This window comes from Mus caroli, chromosome 4 (assembly GCF_900094665.2).
Source record: "Mus caroli chromosome 4, CAROLI_EIJ_v1.1, whole genome shotgun sequence".
In the NCBI taxonomy this organism is placed as follows: Eukaryota; Metazoa; Chordata; class Mammalia; order Rodentia; family Muridae; genus Mus; species Mus caroli.
In genome coordinates this window covers 134,980,892-135,006,890 of record NC_034573.1, presented here as the reverse complement: position 1 = coordinate 135,006,890, position 25,999 = coordinate 134,980,892, and the positions used below count along the sequence as shown (strand labels likewise).

At 44.6% G+C, this 25,999-nt stretch overlaps 1 protein-coding gene across 4 annotated transcripts in view; it reads left to right on the top strand.

The window, feature by feature from the left end:
* The window catches only part of Vps13d (vacuolar protein sorting 13 homolog D), a 223,505-nt gene that overhangs the window by 25,704 nt on the left and 171,802 nt on the right, over positions 1–25,999 (top strand). For all 4 annotated transcript variants that reach the window (XM_029475921.1, XM_029475919.1, XM_029475918.1 and 1 more), the window contains 13 exons: positions 1,001–1,102; positions 1,263–1,464; positions 2,010–2,189; positions 4,573–4,703; positions 5,432–5,507; positions 5,913–6,083; positions 7,144–7,274; positions 8,842–8,974; positions 12,666–14,879; positions 16,294–16,445; positions 19,724–20,755; positions 24,098–24,188; positions 25,693–25,819. In XM_029475921.1, the coding sequence (XP_029331781.1) occupies positions 1,001–1,102; positions 1,263–1,464; positions 2,010–2,189; positions 4,573–4,703; positions 5,432–5,507; positions 5,913–6,083; positions 7,144–7,274; positions 8,842–8,974; positions 12,666–14,879; positions 16,294–16,445; positions 19,724–20,755; positions 24,098–24,188; positions 25,693–25,819 (4,742 nt within the window). The remainder of the gene's footprint in view (positions 1–1,000; positions 1,103–1,262; positions 1,465–2,009; positions 2,190–4,572; positions 4,704–5,431; positions 5,508–5,912; positions 6,084–7,143; positions 7,275–8,841; positions 8,975–12,665; positions 14,880–16,293; positions 16,446–19,723; positions 20,756–24,097; positions 24,189–25,692; positions 25,820–25,999) is intronic.

Genomic DNA, 25,999 nt, shown 5'->3' with positions numbered 1-25,999 from the left:
GAGAAGGCAATTCTTATATGAATTACCTGTGGCCTAGAAACCCTAGAACCAGCCTTGCCAGAGGCCTGTCTTGCCCTCATCCCTTCCTGTGACTGTCTTCTTTTCTCTCCCAGTGAAGGGAAGGCAATTGGCTGCTTTGCTCCTTAATTGTTTTGCTTTTGTGACCATTCTCTGTTATGGCTCAGGTCATTTTTAACGGTGGTTCCTCTTGCTGAGTTTTATAAGAAAAAAGGAACAGTTCTGCACTGGATAGTCCTCAGCAGTCATGCTGAACCCCTGAGTTCTCACTCATCCTGCCAACAAGCTGAAGCCATGGTGCTCACTTGCCTCTTGCTGTGTCTGACATGGCTACTGACAGTGGGCACCTTCTAAAAAGGGTGGATTACATCAGACATTTTGGTCTGAAAAGCTTTCTTGAAGGCAGAGGCTGGATACTGTGCAAAAGTATCTGAATCAATGCTGAGGTGGCCGAGTGACAGCAGCTCAGTGTGTTCTTCTACTTCGACATTGTTTAGTATGGGTAACTTTACTTTCTAAAAATGACACAATAGTATTTGCTACTAATTTTTAGTAACTAGTAAGAAACATGTTGAATTGACCACACCTTTGTTCATTGTGAATATGAAAGAGCTGCAGCCAGCATGCATACTGTGTGAGCTTGGACCTCAGCGTCCTTTTGGAAGGTGGGAAGAATAACTCTGCTTCCTTTGATCTCATAAGCTAATAATGTGTTAGGCTGCCTGTGACCCGAGTCAGTGCCGTGCAGAGCAGGATACCTCAGCCACCACCCACCCAAGCAAATTATGTTCTCCTTGCTCTGTCTGCCCGCCCTGGTTTTGGTGGAGTTGTTGAGAACAAGTAACAAATGCTGGACTCTAGCGAACTCCATGGAAACCAGAGGCGGCTCTCATTTCTCAGGGAGGTGTTGTGGATAGCTTATTGATGAGGTGTTTACTTGGTTCTGCGCTGCAGTGTCTGAGTTTCATTTTGTCCCAAACAGGAGGAGATGTGTCGGATTGAGGAGGAACAGAGCTTTGAGGAATTGAAGATTCTGCGTGAACTCGTTCATGATAGATTTTATAAGCAAGAGGAGCTAGCAGAGGTGAGAAATCTGTGTAGGAAAGGTCATTTGGTCCCAGCACACCCTAAGCCCTTCAGTGTCGATATGCTTGTGTTTCTGTCAGAGCACATGGCAACCAGTTACACATAACAGCATCTGTCCCTTGGTCTTCATGTCTGCCTCTTTATGATTGGTTCCACAGAGTCTTCGAGAACCGCAGTTTGATTCTCCGGGAACCTCACCTGGTGATCCAGATGGCAGCGGAGGCAGCGGGATGCTGCAGTACCTGCAGTCCTGGTTTCCAGGGTGGGGCGGCTGGTATGGACAGCAGAGCCCTGAAGGGAAAGTGGTAGAAGGACTGACAGCCGAGTCACATGAGCATTGGACACCTGAAGAGATCTTGGGTATGCTGGGATCCCATCTGTAGACGAGCTCTCAGCCAGAGTGGTAGCTTAGGTCCTAAGCATCATCCTGCTCTTTGTGCAGAAGCTTGACAGGTCATTTCCAGACGTAAAGGTCATATTTGGACAGCGGTTTGTTTCATAGAGATAGAGGAAAGACACATCTGGAAGAGACTCCATGGCCATCATCATTCTTTGTACATTACTGGACAAGTCTGAGTGGCAGCTATTGTTAGAGAACTAAATCTGAGCCTGTTCACAAATAAGCTCTGAGGTTTGATAGCAGTGCAGAGGCCCTCTGTAATCCCACACTGCCAGTGTGAGCCTATAGAACAAGGCACTAGTTCAGTTAAATTGCATTAGCCACATCAGCCACGTGTGTCAACTGCCTGGTAGCCATATGTAGGTAGTGGCCATGGTCATTTAGTCATCTCTGTCTTCAGGTTTTTGTCTAAAGAAGGGGCATCTGGTTCAACAGAATCATCCCAGTCTGGGGATCTGGTCTTGCTCTCTGTGTTCTCTTAAGCCCATTTTCCCATACCATGTAGGTACCGAGGAGTTCTTTGACCCCACTGCAGATGCTTCATGTATGAATACCTATACAAAGCGAGATCACGTCTTTGCCAAGCTGAATGTGCAGCTACAGCGGGGTACCGTGACTCTCCTGCACAAGGAACAGGGCACTGCTCATGCCAACGAGAGTGCATTCATGCAGCTCGAGTTCTCAGGTACTGCTCAGTGCCACCTCTGCCAGTCTCTAGTGCCAAAGCACTGTTCTTGCCATCTGTGGTATTCTGAGTCTATGAGAACATAGGAACTGGAGAGATGCCTAGAGGTTAAGAGTGCAGACTGCTCTTGCAGAGGACCTGAGTTTGGTTCCCAACACCCATACATATCATGAGGTCTCAGCTGCCTGTAATTCCAGCACAAAGAGATTTGTCTTAGTTAAATTTCTATGTGGTGATAAAAACACCATGACCAAAACCAGCTAGAGGAAGAAATGGTTTATTTGGCTTACACATCCCCATCACTGTACATCATCAAAGGAACTCAAGGCAGGAACCCCAGGCAGGAGCTGAAGCAGAGGCTATGGAGGAACGTGGCTTACTAGCTGGTTCTTCCGCTTGCTCACTCCTCTCCTCTCCTCTCCTCTCCTCTCCTTTCCTTTTTTTTTCTGACTTTTTGAGACAGGGTTTTCCTGTGTATCCCTGGCTGTCCTGGAACTCAACTCTGTAGACCAGGCTGACCTTGAAGAGATCTGCCTGCCTCTACCTGCCAAGTGCTGGATTTAAAGGTGTATAACNCCCCCCCCCCACCCCACTTCAGTTTTCTTCTTATATATCCCAGGGCCACCTGCCTAGGGGTAGCACCATTCGCAGTGTATAGGGGGACCTCCCATATCAATCACTGATAAGAAAATGCCTGACAAGCTTGCGTACAGGCCAGTTTTAGGGAAGCATTTTCTCCATTGTGGCCCCCTCTTTTCAGGTACCTCTAGCTTGTGTCAAATTGAAAATAAAATAAAACAACTAGGACAGGACCCAGCACCTCTGATTTCCAAGGGCACTGATGTATAACACACACACACACACACAACACACACACACACACACACACACACACACATACATTAAAATCTCAAAAGCCAAGTGTGGTACCATACTCCTTTAATCCCAGCCACTCAGGAGGCAGAGGCAGAAGCAGAGGGAAGCCAGTCTCTGCAAGTTTGAGGCCTGCTGGGTCTACAAAGTAAATTTTAGGACAGCCAGGGTTACACAGAGAAACCCTTTGTTTTCTTTTTCTTTTTTTGTTTTTGTTTTTTTGACACCTCCCTCAAACACACACACACACACACACACACTGCCCAATCCCAAAAGAGTCTCAGAATGCTTCAAACTATAGGGGAAGTGCAGGGCTAGGTGTCTGTGAGGCTATAATCATCACACTCACCAGCTGATCATTATATAAACCTGCCTTCCTCAGTGTGAGTGTGTCTGCACATCTTGTTTAATGTCTATCTGCACTGGTTTGTCGACACTGAGCTCAGGGTCTGTAGTACTGTAGCCGAGCTAAGACATTTCTTATGTAAAGCATGTATCGGCCTTTTCCAGTATAGACACTGGACTCCACTGGAGTGTTGAATTAACTCATTCACTATTAGTTAACGTATTAATTCATTTTATGGTGCTAGGGATAAAACTCAGGGACTTGTTCATACCAGGTAAACATTGCCATTGAGCTTAACCCTGCCCCTCCTGGGTTATTTTACACAGAAAAATCATAAGCATATCACATAAAAATGAGAAAAGAAGGTCCTAAATAAGCAAGCGGTGGGACACGTTTTACAGAATGAGAACTCACATTAGGAGGCAGTCTGGTTGAAGTCCCCGGGGCATGCACATTGGGTGACTCAGTCCTTCAGCTACTCAGTGTCTGAATGACTACAGAGGCACTATGAGTACCGTTTGGGTTTGTGAGTATATTTCAGAGAGCAGGGAACATGAACATCCAGAATATTGATCCATTGTGTTTTGTTTTCTGTGACTGAATTAGAGATATGTAAGTAAATACTCAGATGTTGGCTTGGACATCTCATGTTTTATGGCAGCTTATCTAAGAGGCTTTGGCAGTTTAAAAGTGTTTTAGCCAGACTGACTGATAGACAGACAGAGGCTTAATTCTCTGACTTTATAATCCTGAGAGCTGAGCTGTCAGACTTAAGTGAAATAACAGATTGCTTAAACATACTTGTGAAGGCGCTACTTAAAATTCATTGTGAGGTTAGGCATGGTGGTGTGCACCTTTAATCCCAGCACCCAAGAGGCAGAGACAGGTGGATGGATCTCTCTGAGTTTTAGGTTCTGCATAGGTTCTTCCAGTCAGGACTACATAGTGAGAGCCTGTCTCAAAACAGAAAACAAAATAGTTTACTCTATTGAGAAAGCTCCAACAGTCTTTGCATGCTTATGTAGGCAGACAGATTGTGTGTGTGTGTGCATATGTATATTTAAATTGTCACATAGTTCGTTGTAAAGTAAATGCATTATTTCTAGGTATAAAGCACACTAGGCCTTAGAACATAGTACCATCTCTTATATTTATCTCTTATAGATGTAAAACTTCTAGCAGAGTCTCTTCCCCGAAGAAACTCCTCCTTGCTTTTAGTCCGGTTGGGTGGACTGTTCCTCCGAGACCTGGCTACAGAAGGAACCATGTTTCCTCTCCTGGTCTTCCCTAATCCGGTATGTACTTCAGTGGCGTGACTAGCACACATGTGTGTCAGTGTGTACTGCAGAGGCATGGCTAGCACATGTATGTGTCAATGAATTATGTCTGATTTTGGAAGTCAGAAGTCCTTTGACATGTGATGATTGGAGTCAGGCTGGGACTAGGTCCTTTGTTAAAGAGGAAATAGGAGTGAGCTGTGGCGCTCTGCCTCTTCCCTCCCCATGCCGTGGCCGCCGTGGATGTGTCTGTCCACCTGGGAGTAATGCCAGGAGCACCGTTCACTGCTTTCTGCATTTCAAGGCTAACACTTGAATCTGCTCATGACTTGCTGTTGTTAATGTGAAAACTCATCTTTCTAGGAGTCCAAAAGAGAGCTACCTTCACTCTTTTATGTATGTTCAATTTTATAGTAATATCCTTTACCAACTGCGGGATCTTAGGTCTTATTGACAAAGACATAGTCTAAATGAGTACCTGTTCACTCTGTCTGTACTTCTTTTTGAATGTTCTTAGAAAGTATGGGAGAGTGGAATTAAAATTTGAAAAGTTATAGATATTCAATATCTATTTGGCAATTATTATTGTCTGCTCTGGGAAATGACACAGTAGTGCATGGATGTGGTAACCCAGTGATAAAGGGGTTGAGTCATGTGTGCAAAGAAGGATCAGAGTGTGCAAAGTAAAGGGGGTAGGGCACTGTGCCACTTACCTGCTGAAGTACGTTTGTATATGTGTTTAATAGCAGAAAGAAGTAGGCAGAGTCTCACAGTCTTTTGGTCTTCAAACTGCATCGGAAGACAGAAGTGATCAATACTCTGGTAAGTTTTCATATGTTTGTTAAATTAATCCTTTAAAAGCATATTATTACTGATTGGTAGACTTTGATTTATGCTCTGAGCATAGTGATTTGCCAGGTGGATCTGTGTTGCTCCTGAAGGCAGTGTGAACTCTCTGGGTAGGACTGTTCCCCTGGTGTCACTAGAGTATTTTTGTAAGGCCTCTGGGCCTTGCACTGCGTTATGGGAACAAATACGTAGTCTAGCTGTCAAGATTCCTGTGAAAAATTAGAGCCAGATCTCATTAGGCTTTATTTTAAAAATCTGCATAATTGTGAACAGATTAGAAAAGAATTTAGAAAATGTCTTTTTCCCAGAATGCTACCCAGGCCTCTGTGAGGGTGTGGTGGTTATGTTGTGTTCTACATCGTCTGTTCTTTCCTTTAGCTGCGGACCCAGACAACCCAGTCTTTGAGATGCTCTATGAGAGAAACCCAGCGCACAGCCACTTTGAGAGGCGGTTGCATGTCAGCACGAGGCCGTTGAACATCATCTACAACCCACAGGCTATTAAAAAAGTGGCAGACTTTTTCTACAAGGGAAAGGTTCATACCTCAGGTTAACTTTTTTGTTTGTTTGATCCTATGTTACCTTTGAAAAAAATCTCTTGGGTCATTGCTGGTGCAGTGTATGGTTGTAGTGCATTTGAAAGACCTGGTAGTGTGGTAAGAGCCTGCAGAGTAAGTGGCAGGACTGTGTGAGGACACTTAGTCAGTGCCCTTGGCCAGTTGTCCTTCCCATGTCTCTTCCCATGTGCACTTTTCCTTCATCCTGGGATGGCTGTTTCTTTGGCCAGCTAGGATGTTTTAGCTTGGTGAACTACAGTGGAGTGTTCAACAATTTCCTTCTAGATGGCAGCATCTCTGTTCATTTGTGATGTAGAGTTCTAAGTAGCGTTGTTGGTACACTTATGACTTCCTTTATTCCCTACAGAGACTGAGCCAGTTAGAGAAGCACTTTCACTGACAGCAGGCTTGTGAAGCAGTGAGGCTTACTTTGTGTGCACCCTTCCTTCTTGCTTCTGTAGACAGTTGTGATGCTTTCATATAAACAGTAACTGAGACAGAACTGGCGAACATTTTGCCTTCAATATAATCTGCTTTGTGTGGTTTTTGAAATACAGCAGTTTGGAGTTTTCAGAAATAGCTTTAGGGATTCCTTTTTTATTTTTTTCATTTTTTTTTATGATTTATTTATTTATTTTATATATATGAGAACACTGTTGCTCTCTTCAGACATACCAGAAGAGGGCATCAGATCCCATTACAGATGGTTGTGAGCCACCATGTGGTTCCTGGGAATTGAACTGAAGACCTCCAGTGGTCTTAACCACTGACCCATCTCTCCAGCCCCCCCCCCCACCCCCACACCCCAATTTTCGGGATTCTAAGAAGTTAGTGCCTTTTCCTCATGTGCCTCCACGTCCTCAGGCTGTCCACTCCTCCCCCAAGCCTTCTCCCTACTGTCACTGTGGCAAGTCATCTCAGAGGAAAGATCTAGTTTGTTGCTGATTTCTTTTTTCCACTTCAGTGGATCTTGTGGGCGAGGGCAGAAGTGACAGTGTTTTATTGGCTCAGTCACTTGCAAGCTGACATCTTGTGCCTTTCCGATCTTGCAGGCTTTGGTTATCAGTCTGAGCTGGAGTTAAGGGTAGCTGAAGCAGCCCGAAGACAATATGACAAGCTGAAGGTGCAGACCAAGGCTGAGATCCGACAGACCCTTGACCGTTTGCTTGTGGGAGATTTTATTGTGAGTGACCTTACATGACTCTGGGGATGGGGGAGGCCACCATGTTTCCTGACAAGCTCCCGACTTACAGGATATAGGCTTGCTCATATCCCTTATGCACCCTCAAAATAGATGGGTGGGTGGATGGATGGGTGGATAGATAGAAAGATATCCTTGTAGTTAGCATTTTAAATGGCTTATGTCTTTTCTATTAGTGGTCTAATTAAGAAATGAATGATACTGACCAGATCCTGCTTTCCTTGCTCTGAGGGTATTCAATTTTGTTTTCTTTCCAAGACAGGGTTTCTCTGTGTAGCTGGCCCTCCTGGAACTTCCCTTTGTAGATCAGGCTGGCCTCGAACTGACAGATATCACCCTGCCTCTGCCTTCTGAGTGTTGGGGGTACTTCCCAGACTTGCTTGTGACTTTCTCCAGGCCTAATTTACAAGTATGGTGACTTTGTGGTGCTGTGTGTCCAGCTGATTCAAGGGCAAGAAACAGCTTAATTGTCCAGAAAGGGAGTTTCTGATAGTGTACTGTCTAGGCATGGCAGTAGTGGAGCTGTTAGACAAGTGTTGCTGCTTTTGAACCCTGTGGAACCAGCTGTCGGAGGTTGGCCTTGGTGTTCCAAGTCAAATGCCTAAGAACTTATGGGGGTGGGGGAGATGCGGAATTAGTCTTGACTTCCTGTGTGTGAGTGTATGTGTTTCAGCATAACTTATGGTTATTAGTGCCTTCCTTATATTTTCACAAAAAAGGGTCTTTTCTTTTTTTTTTCTTCTATTTTATTTATTTATTTTTCATATATAGTTTTAGTTTTTGAGATATGGTTTCGCTGTGTAGCCTTGGCTGTTCTGGAACTCTTTTTCTTAGGCCAGGCTGGCCTTGAACTCATGGATCTGCCTGTGTCTGCCTCCTGAGTGCCGGAATTTAAAGGCGTCTGCCACAGCACCAGACCTGTAAATTATGAACAAAACACCTCTTAATCCAGGAATCATCAGTCAATACAGACAACTCCTCAATCAAGTTAATAGTTTGCTAATTTTTCCTCTCTTCTTCAAATATCAGCCTATGATAATATCTCCAGCCAGCAAATGTTAAGTGTCTTATATTGCACTCCCAAGGACTGGCATCCTGGGTGGGATTTCAGGGATGCTTGGACACCTCTATAAAGCTCCTTGACAGTCAGGGTTAGCAGTGATATAATCAATCGCATAGCCCAGGCTAGGCTTGAACTTGTGGTTCTCCTGCTTCGAGTCTGTCTGCAGGCATAATAAATTATCATTAATATTGTCAGGGATTGGTGTGTGCAAAGTGATGGGTCTCTAGTTGGGCCAGCTACCTGTTGGCCACTCCCTCAGTCTCGGCTCCATCCCCTGTGCCTGCATTTCTTGTAGACAGGATACATTTTGGGTTGAAAGATTTGTGGGTGGGTTGGTGTCTTTGTCGCTCTGCTGGGGTTGCCTTTTCAGGATCCATATCCCCAATGCTGTGAGTCACAGCTAAGGTCACCACCATTGATTCTGGTTTGCCTCCTTTATCCAGGGTTACAACAAGTTTGCAACTGAGTTTTATTTTACGTCTGTAGGAGGAAAGTAAGCGGTGGACTGTTCGACTGGACATTTCTGCCCCTCAAGTGATATTTCCAGATGATTTCACCTTCAAGAATCCCGTGTTGGTTGTTGTGGACCTTGGAAGAATGCTTTTAACCAACACCCAAGGTAGAGTGTCAGTGTAAGGAAACAACCACCTGTCTGTCTGTGCTTCACATGGAAAACTGGACAGAAAGTTTTCATAACATTTTAAAGCTCTAAAGTTTGGGGTCTGGAGAGATGGCTTGGGGGTTAAGAGTGCGTGCTGCCTCTGCAGAAATCCCGGATTGAGGTCCCAGCACCTACACAGTGGCTCATAGCCATCCTTAATTTCAGTTTCAGGGGAAACAACACTCTCTTCTGACTTGTGGGTACCAGGCATGTATGTGGTATACATACATGTGTGTAGACACACACACACACACACACACCACATTACAAAACAAAAACAAAACAATCCAACCAACCAACCAAAAACCCTCCAAAGTACACCTGTTGCTTTGTTAATACTAGCTTGGGGTATAATTCACATTTCAAAACATCCAGTTCAGCCAGGCTGAACCTAAACCCACTGGCAGTCTCTAATCCCTCCTTGCTCTGCTTTGACAACCAACCTCAATCTATTTTTGACTCTACATTTGTTTGTTCTAGACATTTCATACTTATGGAATATTTGAACATGTCACCTTTCATGTCTGCCTTTTTAATTTAATAATACTACTTTCAATGTTGACCCATGTTGGTGGTAGTGTTTAGTACGTATGTGTGTGTGTTTAGTATGTGTGTGTGTGTGTGTGTGTGTGTATGTGTGTATGTAGTATCATATTTCTTTTTATGGCTTTTACTAGTCCCTTCTTGGATATGGCAGGCTTTGTTTACTTGTTCTTTGGTTAGTAAACATCGGCAACACTGCCCCAAACTCCACTGTTTGAATAACACCACTGCCAACAGTCACATCATGTTTTTGTGGCAATATAGATCTTTAGTTCTTTTACATGCTCACCCAGGAGTGGAGTTGCTGGGCTGTGTGTTAGCCTTATGTTTAACATTTTTAGTGACTACCAGATTACTTCCCAAATGGCTTATATGCCCCTGGTTTGTGACAGTTCTAGTTCTCCACATCCTCTCATTACTTGTTATCTGATCTGATGATAACCGCCTTGGGACTGTGGAGCAGTGTCTCACTGTGGCTTTCGTTCTTTATTTGATTTATTTAAAGATTTATTTAAATATTTATTTATTTTATGTATGTGAGTATGCTGTATCTGTACAGATGGTTGTGAGCCTTTTTGTGGTTGTTGGGAATTGGATTTTAGGACCTCTGTTCCAGTCAGCCCTACTCCCTTGGATCAACTCCGCTCACTCAGTTTTTGCTTGCTTTAGCCCAAATATTTATTATTATACATAAGTACAATGTAGCTGACTTTAGATGCACCAGAAGAGGGCATCAGATTTCATTATGGGTGGTTGTGAGCCACCATGTGGTTGCTAGGATTTGAACTCAGGACCTTTGGAAGAGCAGTCAGTGCTCTTACCCCCTGAGCCATCTCACCAGCCCCATTTCTTTTTTTAATTAATTTTTTTATTTATTCACTTTATATCCCACTCATTGCCCCCCACTAGTAACCCCTCCCACAGTCCTTCCACATCCCTTCTCCCCTTTTCCTGTTGGGCATCCCTGGCTATTCCTTTCCCCTCTGCCCCTGCACTTCAAGTCTCTTTGAGGCTAAGCATATCTTTTCCCACTGATGCCAGACAAGGCAGCCCAGATAGAACATATCCCACATACAGGCAATAGCTTTTGGGATAGCCCCCATTCAAGTTGTTCAGGACCCATATGAAGAAAAAGCAACACATCTCCTACATATGTGTGGGGAGGTGTAGGTCTAGCCATTTTATTTTCTTTGGTTGGTGGTTCAAATTCTGAGAGCCATAAACATTCAGATTAGTCGGACTCTGTTGGACTTCCTCTGGAGTTCCTATCCCCTTCTGGGCTCTTAATCCTTCCTCCTATTCTTCCATAAGAGTCCCCAAGCTTCATCCATTGTTTGGCTGTGGATGTCTTTATCAGTCTGAGTCAGCTGCTGGGTGGAGCCTCAGGGCAACATGCTCCTGTCTGCAGGCATAATAAATTATCATTAATATTGCCAGGGATTGGTGTGTGCAAAGTGATGGGTCTCTAGTTGGGCCAGCTACCTGTTGGCCACTCCCTCAGTCTCGGCTCCATCCCCTGTGCCTGCATTTCTTGTAGACAGGATACATTTTGGGTTGAAAGATTTGTGGGTGGGTTGGTGTCTTTGTCGCTCTGCTGGGGTTGCTGCCTGGCTGCAGGAAGTGGCCTTTTCAGGATCCATATCCCCAATGCTGTGAGTCACAGCTAAGGTCACCACCATTGATTCTGGTTTGCCTCCTTTATCCCAGGTCTCTGTTCCTGGAGATGCCCCCCACCTCCTTCATTCCCTTTGCTGGCAGATTTCCCTTCATTTTCATTGTTGTCTAGCTATCTTTCCCATCCTCCACAGCTGAACCCACCCTCTATCCCTATTCCTCTCCCCATGTCCCCTCCTTCCCATTTACCTCCCTCTGTCTGACTCTTATGAATATTTTATTCCTTCTTCTAACTGAGATTCAAGTTTCCTCCCTTGGACCTTCATTCTTGTTTAGCTTTTTGGGTCTGTGTAATGTAGCATCATACCTGTATTTTATGGCTAATATCCACTAATAAGTGAGTATATACCATGCATATCTTTTCCGAACTAGGTTACCTCACTCTGGATGATATCCTCAAGACTCATCCATTTGCCTGCAAAAATCTTGATATCTTCATTTTTAATAGCTGAATAGTATTCCATAGTGTAGATGTACCGCATTTTCTTTATCCATTTTCAGTTAAGGGACATCTTTGTGTTGTTGGTTTTCTTTTTCTACCTTTATGTGCCAGATAAGGATATTGTATAGAGCAAGAATATTCTAGAAAAGAAACAAAATGAAGGCTACAATAAGTGGAGAAGTGTAAGTTTGAAGAGTGCTGTAAGAGAGTTGTGTCAGCAGCCCTGCCTGTGACAAGGCGTGAGAATGCTGGCAGTGGCTGTGGCCTCAGCATCCTAGTGTGGGCTTGGAGGGATTTTCACCTACATTTTTACTCTTTGTACTTTGTTTTCAGTCTCATAGATAAGTTCACACTAGATGAATAACAATTACAAAGTTCACACTAGATGAATAACAATTACACAGTGTTATGTCTGTCGTTTTCATCCACTTATAAACCATCAGCTTAGTGAAGCTTTCCTTTTCTTGTTCTTCCTCTTCTTCTTCCTCCCCTTCCCCTCTTCTTCCTCTTCCTCCTCCTCCTCATCTTTCATAATAAGAGGCAGGGACTCACAATGTAGGCCTGGCAGGCTTGGAACTCACTATACAGAGTAGGCTGTTCTCAGACTTAGAGTGCTCTGCCTGCCTCTGCCTCAGAAGTGCTGAAATATTTCATAATAGAATTCTTAAGATTTTAAATCTATGTCTATGACTTGGTGGAATTTGAGATTCTTTTCAAAAATTGAGATTTTAATGTGAATTGTCTAAGTTTATGTGTACCAAGTCTGTGCAGGAGCCTAAAGAGGCCAAAGAGGGCATCTGTTTCCTGGAAGTGGAGTTACAGGCAACTTCCATGAATTGCCATGTGGGTGCTGGGAGTCAATCCTGGGTCTTCTGCAAGAGCCGAAAGTGCTCCTAAGCACTGAGCTATCTCCCCAGTCCTTATTTAATAAGGGAGGGAGGGAGCAAGTAGGAGACTTTTAACTTATGATCTTTTCATTTCTCCTTGTAGAAGACTCTAGGAGGAAAAGTGGGGATGGCTCTGCCTCTGAAGAGAATCAGTTCAGTGACGATGAATATAAGACCCCTCTTGCCACACCTCCTAGCACCCCACCTCCAGAGACCAGCAGTAGCAACGGTGAGAAAACACCACCCTTTTCTGGAGTGGAGTTCAGCGAGGAGCAGCTCCAGGCTCATCTCATGAGCACACAGATGTATGAGAGGTACTCCTTGACATTCATGGACCTACAGGTCATGGTAGGGCGCGTGAGAGACAACTGGAAACGCGTGCAGGACATCGATGTGGGGCCAACACATGTAGTTGAGAAGTTCAATGTTCACCTACAGTTAGAACGTCGGCTGATTTACACGTCAGACCCCAAGTACCCTGGGGCTGTGCTCTCAGGCAATTTACCAGACTTAAAAATCCACATCAATGAAGATAAAATATCTGCCCTGAAGAACTGCTTTGCTCTCCTCACCACTTCGGAAACAAAGCCCTCTGACACCCAGATCAGAGAAAAGATTTTCCCCCAAGAAGGACCTCGGGGAAGCTTGCAAGATTCAGTAATGAACTTGACCCAGAGTATTGTAATGCTGGAGCAGCACACGAGGGAGGTGCTGGTGGAGTCACAGCTCCTCCTAGCGGAATTCAAGGTGAACTGCATGCAGCTTGGTGTTGAGAGCAGTGGCCGCTACATCTCAGTGCTCAAGGTGTTTGGCACCAACGCTCACTTTGTGAAAAGGCCATATGATGCTGAGGTCTCCCTGACTGTTCATGGATTGCTTCTGGTGGACACCATGCAGACTTATGGTGCTGATTTTGACCTTTTGATGGCTTCACATAAGAATCTGAGTTTTGATATTCCCACAGGAAGTCTCCGGGATAGCAGGGCACAGTCTCCTGTCTCTGGACCTAATGTGACCTTCCAAACTGATGTGACCACCCTCAACGACCAATCAGCCACTAGTGTTTCCCTGGAGAAAATTCTCACCAAAGAACAAGAGTCCCTCATTAAACTGGAGTATCAGTTTGTGAGTTCAGAGTGCCCGTCCATGAACTTGGACAGCACTCTGCAGGTCATTTCCCTTCAGGTCAATAATTTGGACATCATCCTAAACCCAGAGACAATTGTGGAGCTCATTGGTTTTCTTCAGAAATCCTTCCCTAAGGAAAAGGATGACGTGAGCCCCCAGCCTCTGATGACTGACCTTGAAAGAAGCATTGTGGAACAGGGCACCATTCAGTCAACCTATGAGCAGAATACGGAGGTCGCCGTGGAGATCCACAGGCTCAACCTCCTGCTGCTTCGGACAGTGGGCATGGCTGATGGGGAGAGGCATGGCAGGAAGATTGCAACGGCCAGTATTGGTGGCACCAAGGTGAACGTGTCGATGGGCAGCTCGTTTGACATGAATGGCTCCCTTGGCTGTTTGCAGCTCATGGATCTGACCCAAGAGAATGTGAAGAGCCAGTATGTCGTCAGCATCGGAAATTCTGTAGGCTATGAGAACATCGTCAGCGACATTGGCTATTTTGAAAGTGTGTTTGTCAGAATGGAAGATGCAGCCCTGACTGAAGCGTTGAGTTTCACCTTTGCTGAGAAATCAAAACAGGAATGCTTTCTCAATCTGAAGATGGCATCTTTACATTATAACCACTCCGCTAAATTCTTAAAGGAGTTGACATTATCTATGGATGAGCTGGAAGAGAATTTCCGCAGTATGTTGAAGAGTGCAGCCACCAAAGTGACCACAGTGTTAGCCACCAAGACTGCCGAGTACAGTGAGATGGTGTCACTCTTTGAAACCCCGAAGAAGACCAGGGAGCCCTTTGTCTTGGAGGAGAATGAAATCTATGGGTTTGGCCTTCCTTCCCCTCGATCGGACACGGTGAAGCTTATCTTGAACATAAACATTGAGTCTCCAGTTGTTTCTATCCCTCGGAGGCCTGGGAGTCCTGAGCTGTTGGTGGGACACTTGGGGCAAATATTCATCCAGAATTTTGTGGCAGGAGATGATGACTCCAGAAGTGACCGCCTGCAGGTAGAAATCAAAGACATTAAACTCTATTCTTTGAATTGCACTCAGCTAACAGGCAGGGACAATGCTGGACCTGAAGCCAGTCGGACATTTTGCCCACCCTCTGGAACGGCCAGTGTTAACAGTCAGGAGGAGGCTCACTTCACACGACATGATTTCTTTGAATCTTTGCATAGAGGCCAAGGTGAGAAGCAGAAACATGTTTTGAGTGTGTATAAAGGTTCTAAACTCAGCTCCTGTGTATGTGTTCCTGAAAACAACACAGTCCTTCCTTTTAGGGTTATCTCTGGTTAACGTGTGAGCAATCATAGTGGTGTTTTTAACAGTTTTGTAGAGGCCTGGCATGGTTTTACTTTCTCTCTTTGGATAAAATAATAATGTACTTTGAGCTGGGTGTGGTGGCGTACACTTTTAATCCCAGCACTCTAGAGGTGGAGGCAGGCAGATCTCTGAGTTTGAGGCCAGCCAGGTCTACACTGTGAGTTTTAGGACATCCAGGGGTGTACAGAGAAACCCTGTTTGTGAAGGGTTTGCAGCTGGGTGAATGTTCCTTTCCAGGATGCATCAGTGGATGGATACACACACACACACACATATATACACACACCTCATTTTATGTACTGTTTTTATTCTTTTGTCTTAAGCTATACATTTTTCATAGCTAAACATTGCAGTCTAAGGTAGCACAAGAGTTTAAGGTAAATACAAAAGGAAACTTGTTCTCTGGGTGTGTTAGGCATCTTTAGTGCTCTGATTTTTCTAAGTGGGTCTGTGAGGGGTACAAGAAATGACATTTTCACCTTTGTATTCTGGATATGGACAGTTAGACCTAAGCAGTACAGCTACAGAATCAGAAACGTTCTAGAGACTGTTGATTGCTGACATTGAAAATGCCTGTGGTTCTCAGAACGTCCTTCACCGTCTCACTTGAAATTTGGAGAGCCAGCTTCTGTTCTAATGTGCTAGATGTGCTCTTAACTCCTGGGCTGCATCCAGCCAGTCCTTCATTTCTGTGCTTAGTAAACAGTTCTTTTCTGTGCTTGGAATGAGCATTCAGCTAGAATACTGTCTTGAGACCCAAGAAAGCTGGGTCTATTACTAAAAGCCATGGAAGGGGCACTCTGGCTTGGAAAACTAGCGTCCATGGCTAAAAGAATGGACTGACTTAGTGTTTACCATATCAGATACATTTTAAAGTATATTTATCTGGGGTATGTGTGTGTGTGTGTGTCCACATGCATGCATGTTACAGTGCTGTGTCCAGAGGTCAGAGGACAACTTGGAGTTGGTTTTCTCTTTCAACCATGTGGGTTCCAGAGATCGAATTCAGGTCATCAGGCCTTTTTCATCCTTTGAGCTATCTTTGCAGCCTTACCATTTCATATTTTAAAGGTGCCAAGCAGAGCATGCCATGAAAGTACCTTCTTTTCTCCTTGTAAACTTGTCTGTGTTCCTACTTGTCTCAGTCATAGACTCAGCTGCAAGGCCATCCTGCCATCAGATCACCCCCAGGCTTTATTGTATACACAGGATACTTGATCATCAGTAACAAACCAGGCATCAGTGTTGATGCTGTCACTTCTTCTCTCTTCGGCCAGCCTTTCACATCCTGAACAATACCACCATCCAGTTTAAGCTGGAGAAGATCCCTATCGAGAGAGAATCTGAGCTGACTTTCTCCCTAAGTCCAGATGAGCTGGGGACGTCCAGCATCATGAAGATTGAAGGAAAGTTCGTCAACCCAGTTCAGGTAAGCACACACAGGATTGATTTTCAGTTTAGGGCAGTTCAGAGTCAATCAGACATTATTCCTTGTCTGAGATGTGGGAGACCAGATACATTTTAGGTTTGGGAACTGTTTATTTGGGAGGTTTGCAGAATCCTTATGGTTGAGCATCTCTGATCACTAATTTGAAGTCTGAACTGATTTTAAGTTGGAAACCTTTTGAATGTTGTAGCTTTCAGGGGTATTTTGATTTTCAGATTAGGAGGAATTTTCCTATATTTATTTGTTTGTGTGTGTTTATTTAAGCTTTATTTATTTTTATGTGTATGAGTGTTTTGTGTGCATGTATGGAGTGAATTGTGTAGTGCCTGGTGCTCAGGTAGGCCAGATGAGGGTGCCCAACTCTATGGAACTAGACCTATGGGTGTGGATGATTGTGAGCTGCTATGTGGGCTCAGGGAATTGAACCCAAGTCCTCTGCAACACCAGGTACTCTTAATCACTGAGCTATTTCTTCAGCCCAATGTGTGTTCATTTTATATTTATAGTGTATATAGTACTCAGATTATAATGGTATATATTTTGGTACATTAAGTGTTGAAAGAAAATATGTAAATTCAAGGACATATCATCAGTGTACATTCATGTTGTTAATTTGCTCTAATGAACATTGAGCCTTGTCTAACTCTTTAGCCCAGGCTGACTCTGAATTCATGGTCCTCTTGACTCTACCTCCTAAGTGCTGGGATTACGCATATGCCCTGCTGCCCTCCGAAACATGGGATTCTTTGGTTGTACCATTTTGTCCCTGGCAATGGCTTTCTTCATGTGTCACAAAGAAACAAAGTAGATCTCTCGTTTCATTCCCCAGTGTGGATAGGGAATTACTACCTAAAAAGCCAGTTGCTCTTTCCCAGGAGAATGTAATTTTTATCCCACTTTGGACACACTTGGGATAGACTGTAGAACAATGTGATTATTCGAGCCATTGACAGATCCTTTCAACAGAGTAAAGTTAGGCTTGCCCTCTCTGAATTGAATTGGGCCAGTTAGGGTTGTGTATGTGTGTGTGTGTGTGTACATATGTATCCTTTCTTCACAAGTAATTTCCTGATTTTACAGGACTAGAGGAAAGAGTAAGGGTATAAAATGAGTGTTTTCAGAATCTTAGGACAGTGGCTCCTCTGTCAGGCTGTAGATGGTCACAAATTTGACTAGTATCAGTGACTCCTAGGTGTGAGTCTTTGGGGAAGAAACCCTTCCCCAGCTCTCTTTGTCTTTTTTAAAATCAACTTTTGTGTTCTGTATGTGTGGGTGTTTTATTTGCATGTGTGCCTAGTGCTCATAGAGGCCAGAAGCAGACATCACATCCCTTGGGACTGGAGTTACAGGTGGTTGAGAGTATGGGTGCTGGGAAGTGAACTTGGGTCCTCAATAAGACCATATATTACTCTTAATCGCTGAGCCATCTCTCCAGACACCCTTGTTCACTTTAATTGAGATAGGGTCTCATGTAGCCCAGGCTGGCCTCTAACTTGCCATACTGCTGAGGATGGCCTTGAGTGTCTGATTCTCCTGCTTCTACCGTCCAGTACTTGCCTTTTTTTTTTTTTTTTTTTTTTAAATGAAATAGTTTGGGGCAGGGAGCAGGTGAAATGATTTAGGTAAGTAAGCACTTTAGTGTTAAAAGTGTTTGCTTTGAAAACTTGGTAAACCAAGTTCCCTCTCCAGAACCTACTTAAGGAGGAAGAAGAAAATCAACTCCACAGTATTGTGCTATGACTTCTATACCTGCCACAGCACATGCATGTACATATATACACTGCACACAAGGATATAAACAATTTTTTAAAGGAAACGTTTTGAGGCAAATCTCAGGCTTTATTTCACTTCATTCTGTCTGTTTTGAATGTGTCTCTCTGAACACTTTGTCTTCTTATGTATCATGATGGTGTTTGACTCTCAGGAACGTCTTCACTCTGGTTTGCTTGCATCAGGTCCAAGCAGGCTCTGTAGCAGTTAGGTGCAGTATCTTTTAGGGCTCTCTGGATCTGCCCTGCCTCATCTGCCATGGTATAATTCTGTGTGGAAACTGGCCAGTTGCCTACAGAGTGACCAACATGGTACCTTTGTGTCTTTGTGACCTGGAGCCAGTATTGCTGTGAACCACCCAGGCTTCCCTGGATTCTGGTCTTTCTTAGCTCGTCTTCTCTTTTGGCTAGAGCTTCCCAAGCAGGTGCTGTCAAGCACCTCCGGTTACATTGTGTCTGTCATACAAATGTCTGCATTTGATGAGGATGTGTGTGGGTGGCAAGAGCCTGATCGCTCACTTGTAAAATTCCCTGTCAGTCATTTCTGTTGCTTCATTCCACTAATGAACTCTGTGGGGCTGAAGATTAAATTAGGGGTTATAGAACGGTCACTTTCCAAGTCTGTCAAAATTTCTGTACCCGAGTTGCGATCCCTCTGTTAATTGCCCTTAATTAGTAAAAAAGATGTACTTGAAAATATTTTTAAATAAGAAATTCTAACTAAAAGAAAGTAAGAAGCCGGGGGTGCAGCTCAGTGACAGTGTTTGCCTATTGTGTTCTGGGTCCCACGCAAGCGCCAGCAATGGAAACTGTAAGAGAGAAGGAAATATATAATTGCAGATATGCATAACTTGAAAAGTACTAACCGTTGTTTGTCCTGCTGACTGCTGATCTGCGGTAGTTCTAGAGTCTTGTTTCTCAGCCCCGTGCTGTGCCCACATTAGATGTTTGGAAGTCTCCTTGCTTTCTGCAGTTATTTTGTGTGGTTAGAAAGAGTGGCTATGTTGACTGTATCTAGGGAGTACTTGCTGCACATAGATGTGTGTAGATTATTCTGCGAGTGGCTAGGGAGAGCTTTGTAAACAGAAGTGAGAAGGAAAAAGAAAGGACAGGAAAGAAATGATGGTCCTTGATGCCAACTAACTTAGAGCCTTTTGGTAAACATAGAAATACCAGCTGAGAATTGAGGGTCTGTGTGATGACAATAGAGTTGGAGGGAGCTGGTGAGATGGCTCAGTGGCTAGGGCTCTTATGCTCTTCTAGAGGACCAGAGCTCAGTTCCCAGCACCCATGTCAGGGAGCTGTCAGCTGCCTTTAACGTTCCTGGGGGTGTGGGAGATAGGGTCTGGTTCTTCTAACCTCCATGGGCACTTGTACTCATGTGTACCCCCAAGCCCCTTGTGCATGCCCCCACCCCCACTTTCCATACACAAAATTACAAATACATTTTAAATGGTTCTGGAGTAACGGGGCTGTTCCCTTTGAATGCAGGTGGTGTTAGCCAAGCACGTGTACGAGCAGGTGTTACAGACGATGGACAACCTCGTGTACAGTGAAGATCTGAATAAGTTTGCAGCCAGTGCCCCGACCTCCCCCTGCCCTAACTCTCCCCTGCCCCAACTCAGTTCCTGTGGAGAACCTTGTGTGGAGAAGAAGGAGAATGGATTGTTCAGCCACTCCAGCTTTTCCAGCACTTCTCAGAAATCCTTGTCTGTGAAGGAAGCCAAGGCCTTCACTCAGATTCAAGCCAACTTTTGTATATCAGAGTTGCAGGTTCAGCTGAGCGGTGACCTGACTTTGGGGGCCCAAGGGCTTGTGAGCTTAAAATTTCAGGATTTTGAGGTGGAGTTCAGTAAAGACCATCCACAGACCTTATCCATCCAGATTGCCCTGCGTTCACTCCTCATGGAAGACTTACTGGAGAAGAATCCAGACTCTAAGTACAAGAGCCTGATGGTGTCTCGAGGGGCTCCCAAGCCATCTAGCTTAGCACAGAAGGAATATCTCTCTCAGTCTTGCCCTTCGGTATCCAGTGTAGAGTATCCTGACATGCCCCGGTCTCTCCCTTCCCACATGGAGGAAGCACCTAACGTCTTCCAGTTGTATCAAAGACCCATTTCCACATGTCGGAAAAAGCAAAAGGAAGTCCAGGACAAGAGCTACCCCCAGACTCCACCTCCTTCTCCCTCGGTGGATGAGCCCAATATGTTTGTTGGAAAGAGTAAATTTGATGATTCCTTGGTCCACATCAATATATTCTTGGTGGATAAAAAGCATCCAGAGTTCTCTTCCAGTTATGGTCGCATTAATCGAAGCATTGATGTTGACTTTAACTGCTTGGATGTGTTGATTACCCTGCAAACCTGGGTGGTGATACTGGACTTTTTTGGGATTGGGTCCACTGCAGACAACCATGCGATGAAAGTGCCCCCTGAAGGCCTTCTCCAGAACGTGAAGGCAGAGTCCAGTGCTTCTATGGAGTCTGAGCATCAGGAGCCAGTGAACTCCAAGCTGGATCTCAAGGTACACTCTGAGGATGAGTTTGAATCATATCTAAATATAAGCACTTTACATTTGTCCTTGAAAAGAGCTCTGATTGGCAGAGGGCTGTGTAGTCTCTGCCTGGCTGTTGAGAAATAGAGACTTGAGTGATCTCAGTGTCTTAGGAAGGGTTTTGTTGTAAAGCCCATCTGGAGGCAGAGAGAATTATGTAGTTTAAGTAGCTTCCCCCGGCCATATCATTCTAGGGAATCCTTTTTGCTTCTCTAGCCCGTTTCCTCCTCATCTATGTTTTATGACAATGTGAGGTCCATATGCAAAACACCTAGCCAAATGTCCAGTGCATGGTAGCAGCTTCTACTACCCAGCTTCTGTGCGAGGCTTTCTTGTTAGCTCCTCACCCTCTCGCAGCATTCTTGGTGTTGGCTGGGCTTGCTGTAACAAATGCAGTGTGGTCACAGAATGCAGTGTGCAGTTAGATTGCCTGTTAGAATCCTGACTCTTGCACTGCAGCTGTGGCCCTGGGTGGATCAGGGAACCTCTTCCCTTTCAGGGTTTTTATTTGTAAACTGGGCAGTATGCAGCAGTGCCTATAGAGAGGGTGGTCCCAAGCTTTAGATGAGATTATTGTGAGGCCCTCCACCTAACAAGCATCCAGTGGTTGCTGTTACAGTTTTTATTTTGATTGTAACTTAACCTTGATGTTCATATGTAAATATTAAAAAAAAAAAGAGGTAGTAAATAAACAGCCTGTCATTTTTGATGGGACAGCAGGTAGGTCCGGAGTTGACCAGCTGGGGCTATACAGGTCTGTTGTAACGAGCACCTACCCGTCAGAGTCCTGACATCTGTGCAGCAGCAGCTGGTAACTTCTGTGTGCCTGGGGAGGAAGGTCTGCATCTGTATACCTTGGAACATTCAGCCTTGCATGCACTGTTGGGAGCAGCCAGGAAGGGAACTCTGTTACCCCATGCCGGTGTTGTTTTGCTTCTCTACCCCACAGCAGCCTTCACTCCTCTAAAAGCAGGAAGCCTGGGAGGAGAGATGGGGAAAAGCCAGTTCTGCCTCTTACTCAGTGGTGGGGGGGGTGGGGGGGTGGGGAAGGTGGCGAGCACACTACTTGGCAGTGCTCTGAGGCTCTGGGGCATGGGGCTTGTCATGGTGACTGGAAGTGGCAGTGGTCAGTTATTCTCTGGCTGGATTTGGTATGTTATTAAAGTGACTTTGTTCTCTGTGCCTGTGAAGATGTGCCTCAGCAATCCTTCCCTGCTATGATAAGATGTGGTGTGCTCCTGAGGGCTTTACATACAATGCTGTAGGAGAACAGGACTAGATAAAAGCTCCTTAACAATGTAGTTTTTGAAACAAGAATTTTTGAACATTTTTATTATGATGGATTTCTCAAATATCACAGAGGAAATGTGTCACGAACCTCAATATTACCAACACGATAATCCATCACCTTTGTTTCTTTTCTTCACTGAAGTCTTTTAAAGCAAATTCTAGGGCTGTTCAGATGGTTCAGTGGGTAGAGGTGTCTGCTGTCAAGCCTGATAGAAGGAAAGAACTGACTCCTGGAAGTTGTCCTCTGACCTCTACTTGTGGGCACATGCATGCCTGCACACCATACAAATAAATAAATGTTAATAAAATTAAGGCTAATTAATGAGAGTATCTAAAAAACAAATAAAAAAAAGTATACAGTTACACCCCCACATTTGTTTCTAGGAAAAAAAATGGGTATTTTTCTTACATAACCATAGTCATTGTCCCTCTCACTACATTGACAGTCATGCCTTGGTGTTATGCAAAACTATCAGGCCACACTCAGATTTCCAGAATGTTGCACAAATGCCTTTGTCTGGATGGAATATGGAGGCGTGAATAGTTTGAGAGATTTCAGGCCTTCCCTTTGGTCTCTGCAGTGCTAGGCTTCCTGCGGTGAGTTTTCTCAGCTATGGAATAAGAAGTCAGTAAACCAACAGTGAACTCTGAGGCAGGCAGTGTTCCATTTGCTGCTGTTACTTCAGTCTCTTGGGTGCAAAGTGAGCTGTCCCTCCTGGTCTCCATAGCCATTTGGGCTCCTCCTTCCCTATGACTTCAGCCTGCCTCTGGGATTAGGAGTAGGTGGATCAGATTCAGGTGCACCCAAGTGGCAAGTGCTTCTTGTTACTCTTGAGTCAGGAGGCAGAGGACAGCTGGTCCTTTCTCAGTAATGTGAAGGTGCCATGCCATGAAGTAGGTTTGGAAGCAACATCTGGGGTCATTCCCACAAAACATTTTTAGACCTAGGGTGTCTGCTCATTGGAGATTTGATGTCTAGGGATTTTATTTTTCCTTTTTTGGGGTCCTGATGTCTTGTGATTCTTCTGTGGTCCCCATCAGGGGAATGAAAACATCTCTGCCTAAGGTCCTGCTCTGACAACAACGTTCCTTCCACTTGCTTGCTCTTTATGCTACTTTCCCTTCCTTCTGCCTTTGTTTTCCTTTTTTCCTCTTGGAGTTTCTTACCCTGGCAAATCCTGAGCCCCCTACTCTGTGCAGACTTCGAGGACAAGGATGCTGGCATACATATCCTCCCATCTCCTGTGCCTTTCTTCTCAGTGCCCGGTCCCTAGGGCAGAAGAGCTAGGGGCTGATGACATAATAGTATTTTCAGTAGTTGGAGTTACATTAGTGTAATGAAGCCTCTGTTAGAGAATTCCATCCCTGAGACAGAGGTCTCTGTTTCTGTCCTCCTCAAGTCCAAATGCTAAATACGAGTCAAAGGTATTAGGCAGGATTTTTATCATTTGTCTACATAGATTTTATAGACGAGACCTGATTTTTACAGATCTATGAGTCATTATAGAACTGTGCAGTGCAAGATGGGAAACCTTGTTTTTGTACCATGTAACATTTCACCATCCACAGAAGAATATAGAGGAGATCTGGCAGGATCTGAAATTGGAATTCCTTCCTCATGTGCTCCACCAGCAGATCTGCTTTGGGGGATAAATGAAATTAGCATCTTGTAAGGTTTGGGCTAGTGAGGTAGCTCAGCAGGTATAAGTAAGTGCCTGCTAGCAAGCTCAGCCATCTGAGTTTGAATTGCCAGAACCCACACAGTGGGAGAAGTAGGAGAGAACGTTCATTCCTACAGATTGTCCTCTGACCTCCATATACTTCTACAAGCCCAGATATACAGGTGCACGTGTGGACACATGCATGCACAAAGGCATGTTTGTGAACACACATACACACACTGAATAAATAAATAATGTTTGCCTTCACCTGTCCCAGCCTGTTGTCGTTGTTACCCATTCTGCCCTGCCGTTTCTTGTTCCCCTCAGTAACTTACCTTTTGCATTGTATCTTGTATCCTAGGTTCATTCGCTTTCGCTTGTGCTAAGTAAAGCCACCAGTGAGCTTGCTAAAGCAAATGTGTCCAAATTAATGGCACACATGGAGATGATTGGTAAGTGGAACTAAATCAAACACTCATGATCTAGTAAGTATTCAAACATTCAGGACCAAGTAAGGTGTACAACCGTGGCTTGATCGTGGGAATTGCTAAGACCATCATTTACAGTGCTGGTCTGCAAACCCGGGCCTTGGGATCAGCATTGCCTGTTACAAAGGCAGGTAACTGGACCAACTTCCTCCCTGCTTCTCTCCCGTCTCATCCCAAGAGACTTCTGAAGGTTGAATGGGCTCCTAGCATTCTCTCTGTGTAGGGTAACCAAGTAAAATTTTGTTCAAATTGGGATAGTTTTGAGAGTGAAGTGGATAGCTATGATCAGGAAGACAGGCAGGTCAAAGGGCTGTCTGTAAGAAAATGAGACAAGCTCATTCTGTTTGTACTCTTAAGTAGGGGCGCTGCCAAGAGAGAGTATAGTGTTGTACAGCAGGGCATTGCAGCAAAGCTGGCTCCTTTCTGGCAGGTGTTTGCAGGTTGGAATTCTTACTGGAGCATTGTGTTGTAAGTAGTAGGGTGTATGCAGCACAAGCCTAAACACTGCTCCTTCCTTAAGGAATGTGTAATGCAGTCGTGAACATTAAGATGCTGATGCCATCACGATGTCAGGAATACCATTTAGAGATGAAATGGACTAATGTAGAGGTCTCATGGTCTGATTCTAAAAAGCATCCTAAAAAGCGGTCTTTAACTGGGAGAAGCATGGCATTTTTGTTAGACGACATTAGGAATCAAAATATATGTATGTCATGAGTCCCCGGGGAGCTGCTCTGGCCTTCCAGAGGTGCTTACCTTGGCTAGCATAGTGTCAGCTGGGTAATGTTATTATTGCTTTTTTCCTCTTTAGTAGCTGGCCTAGAACTTCCATGCAGACTAGTCTGATCTCCAACTCCAGGGAGCCACTGTACCCCCACTCCCACACCCAAGAAGGATCGTTTTACGCTCCTGTTCTAGTCGTATGTGCCTCAGTACCTATCTCCATGCTCTCTCCCCAGGAGTGTGCTTGCCCAGCTCCCAAGCACACTAAATCCGCTCTGTGTCAGCACCGTCATATTTTCTTCCCTTATCAAGTCACTCCAGGCCCACTCCATGCTGCCTGAGCAGCTGACACAGACACTTCCTCATTCTTTTACATTCTTAGTTCAACACATAGACCCTGTGATGGCTCCCTCGGGTCTCAGAATCCTGCCTCTGTAAGTCGGCAGTCCTTTTAGTTTAATTCCTTTCCTGCACCCCTAGGATGCAGTGTTGCTGGCTTGTGTACATGATGTTGTTGTTGTTTAGACTTGTTCAACTCGTTTAAACTTTGTTATTGAACCCTTAGAAATAGCATATGAAATGTTTTCCTGGTGTCTTGGCATCTGAAAATTTACTTCTGACACTTATTTTGATTTAAAAAAAAAAAGATGGAAGTTGGAGGCATGTGCATATCATTTTAATTCAGATGCATTAAGTGATTTCAGAAAAGGTCCATAATAACATGTTCTGATTTTGACACATATAGAAGGAGACCTGGCCTTGCAGGGAAGCATCGGGAGCCTGTCTCTGAGTGACCTTACGCCACATGGAGACTTCTACAGAGAACGCTTCACCACAAGTGGAGAGGAAGCTCTCATCTTCCAGACTTTCAAGTAAAGCACGCACCTCTGCTCTAGCTGTGTGTCCTCATCACTGCTGTAGAGCACACACCTCTGCTCTAGCTGTGTGTCCTCATCACTGCTGTAGAGCACGCACTTCTGCTCTAGCTGTGTGTCCTCATCACTGCTGTAGAGCACACACCTCTGCTCTAGCTGTGTGTCCTCATCACTGCT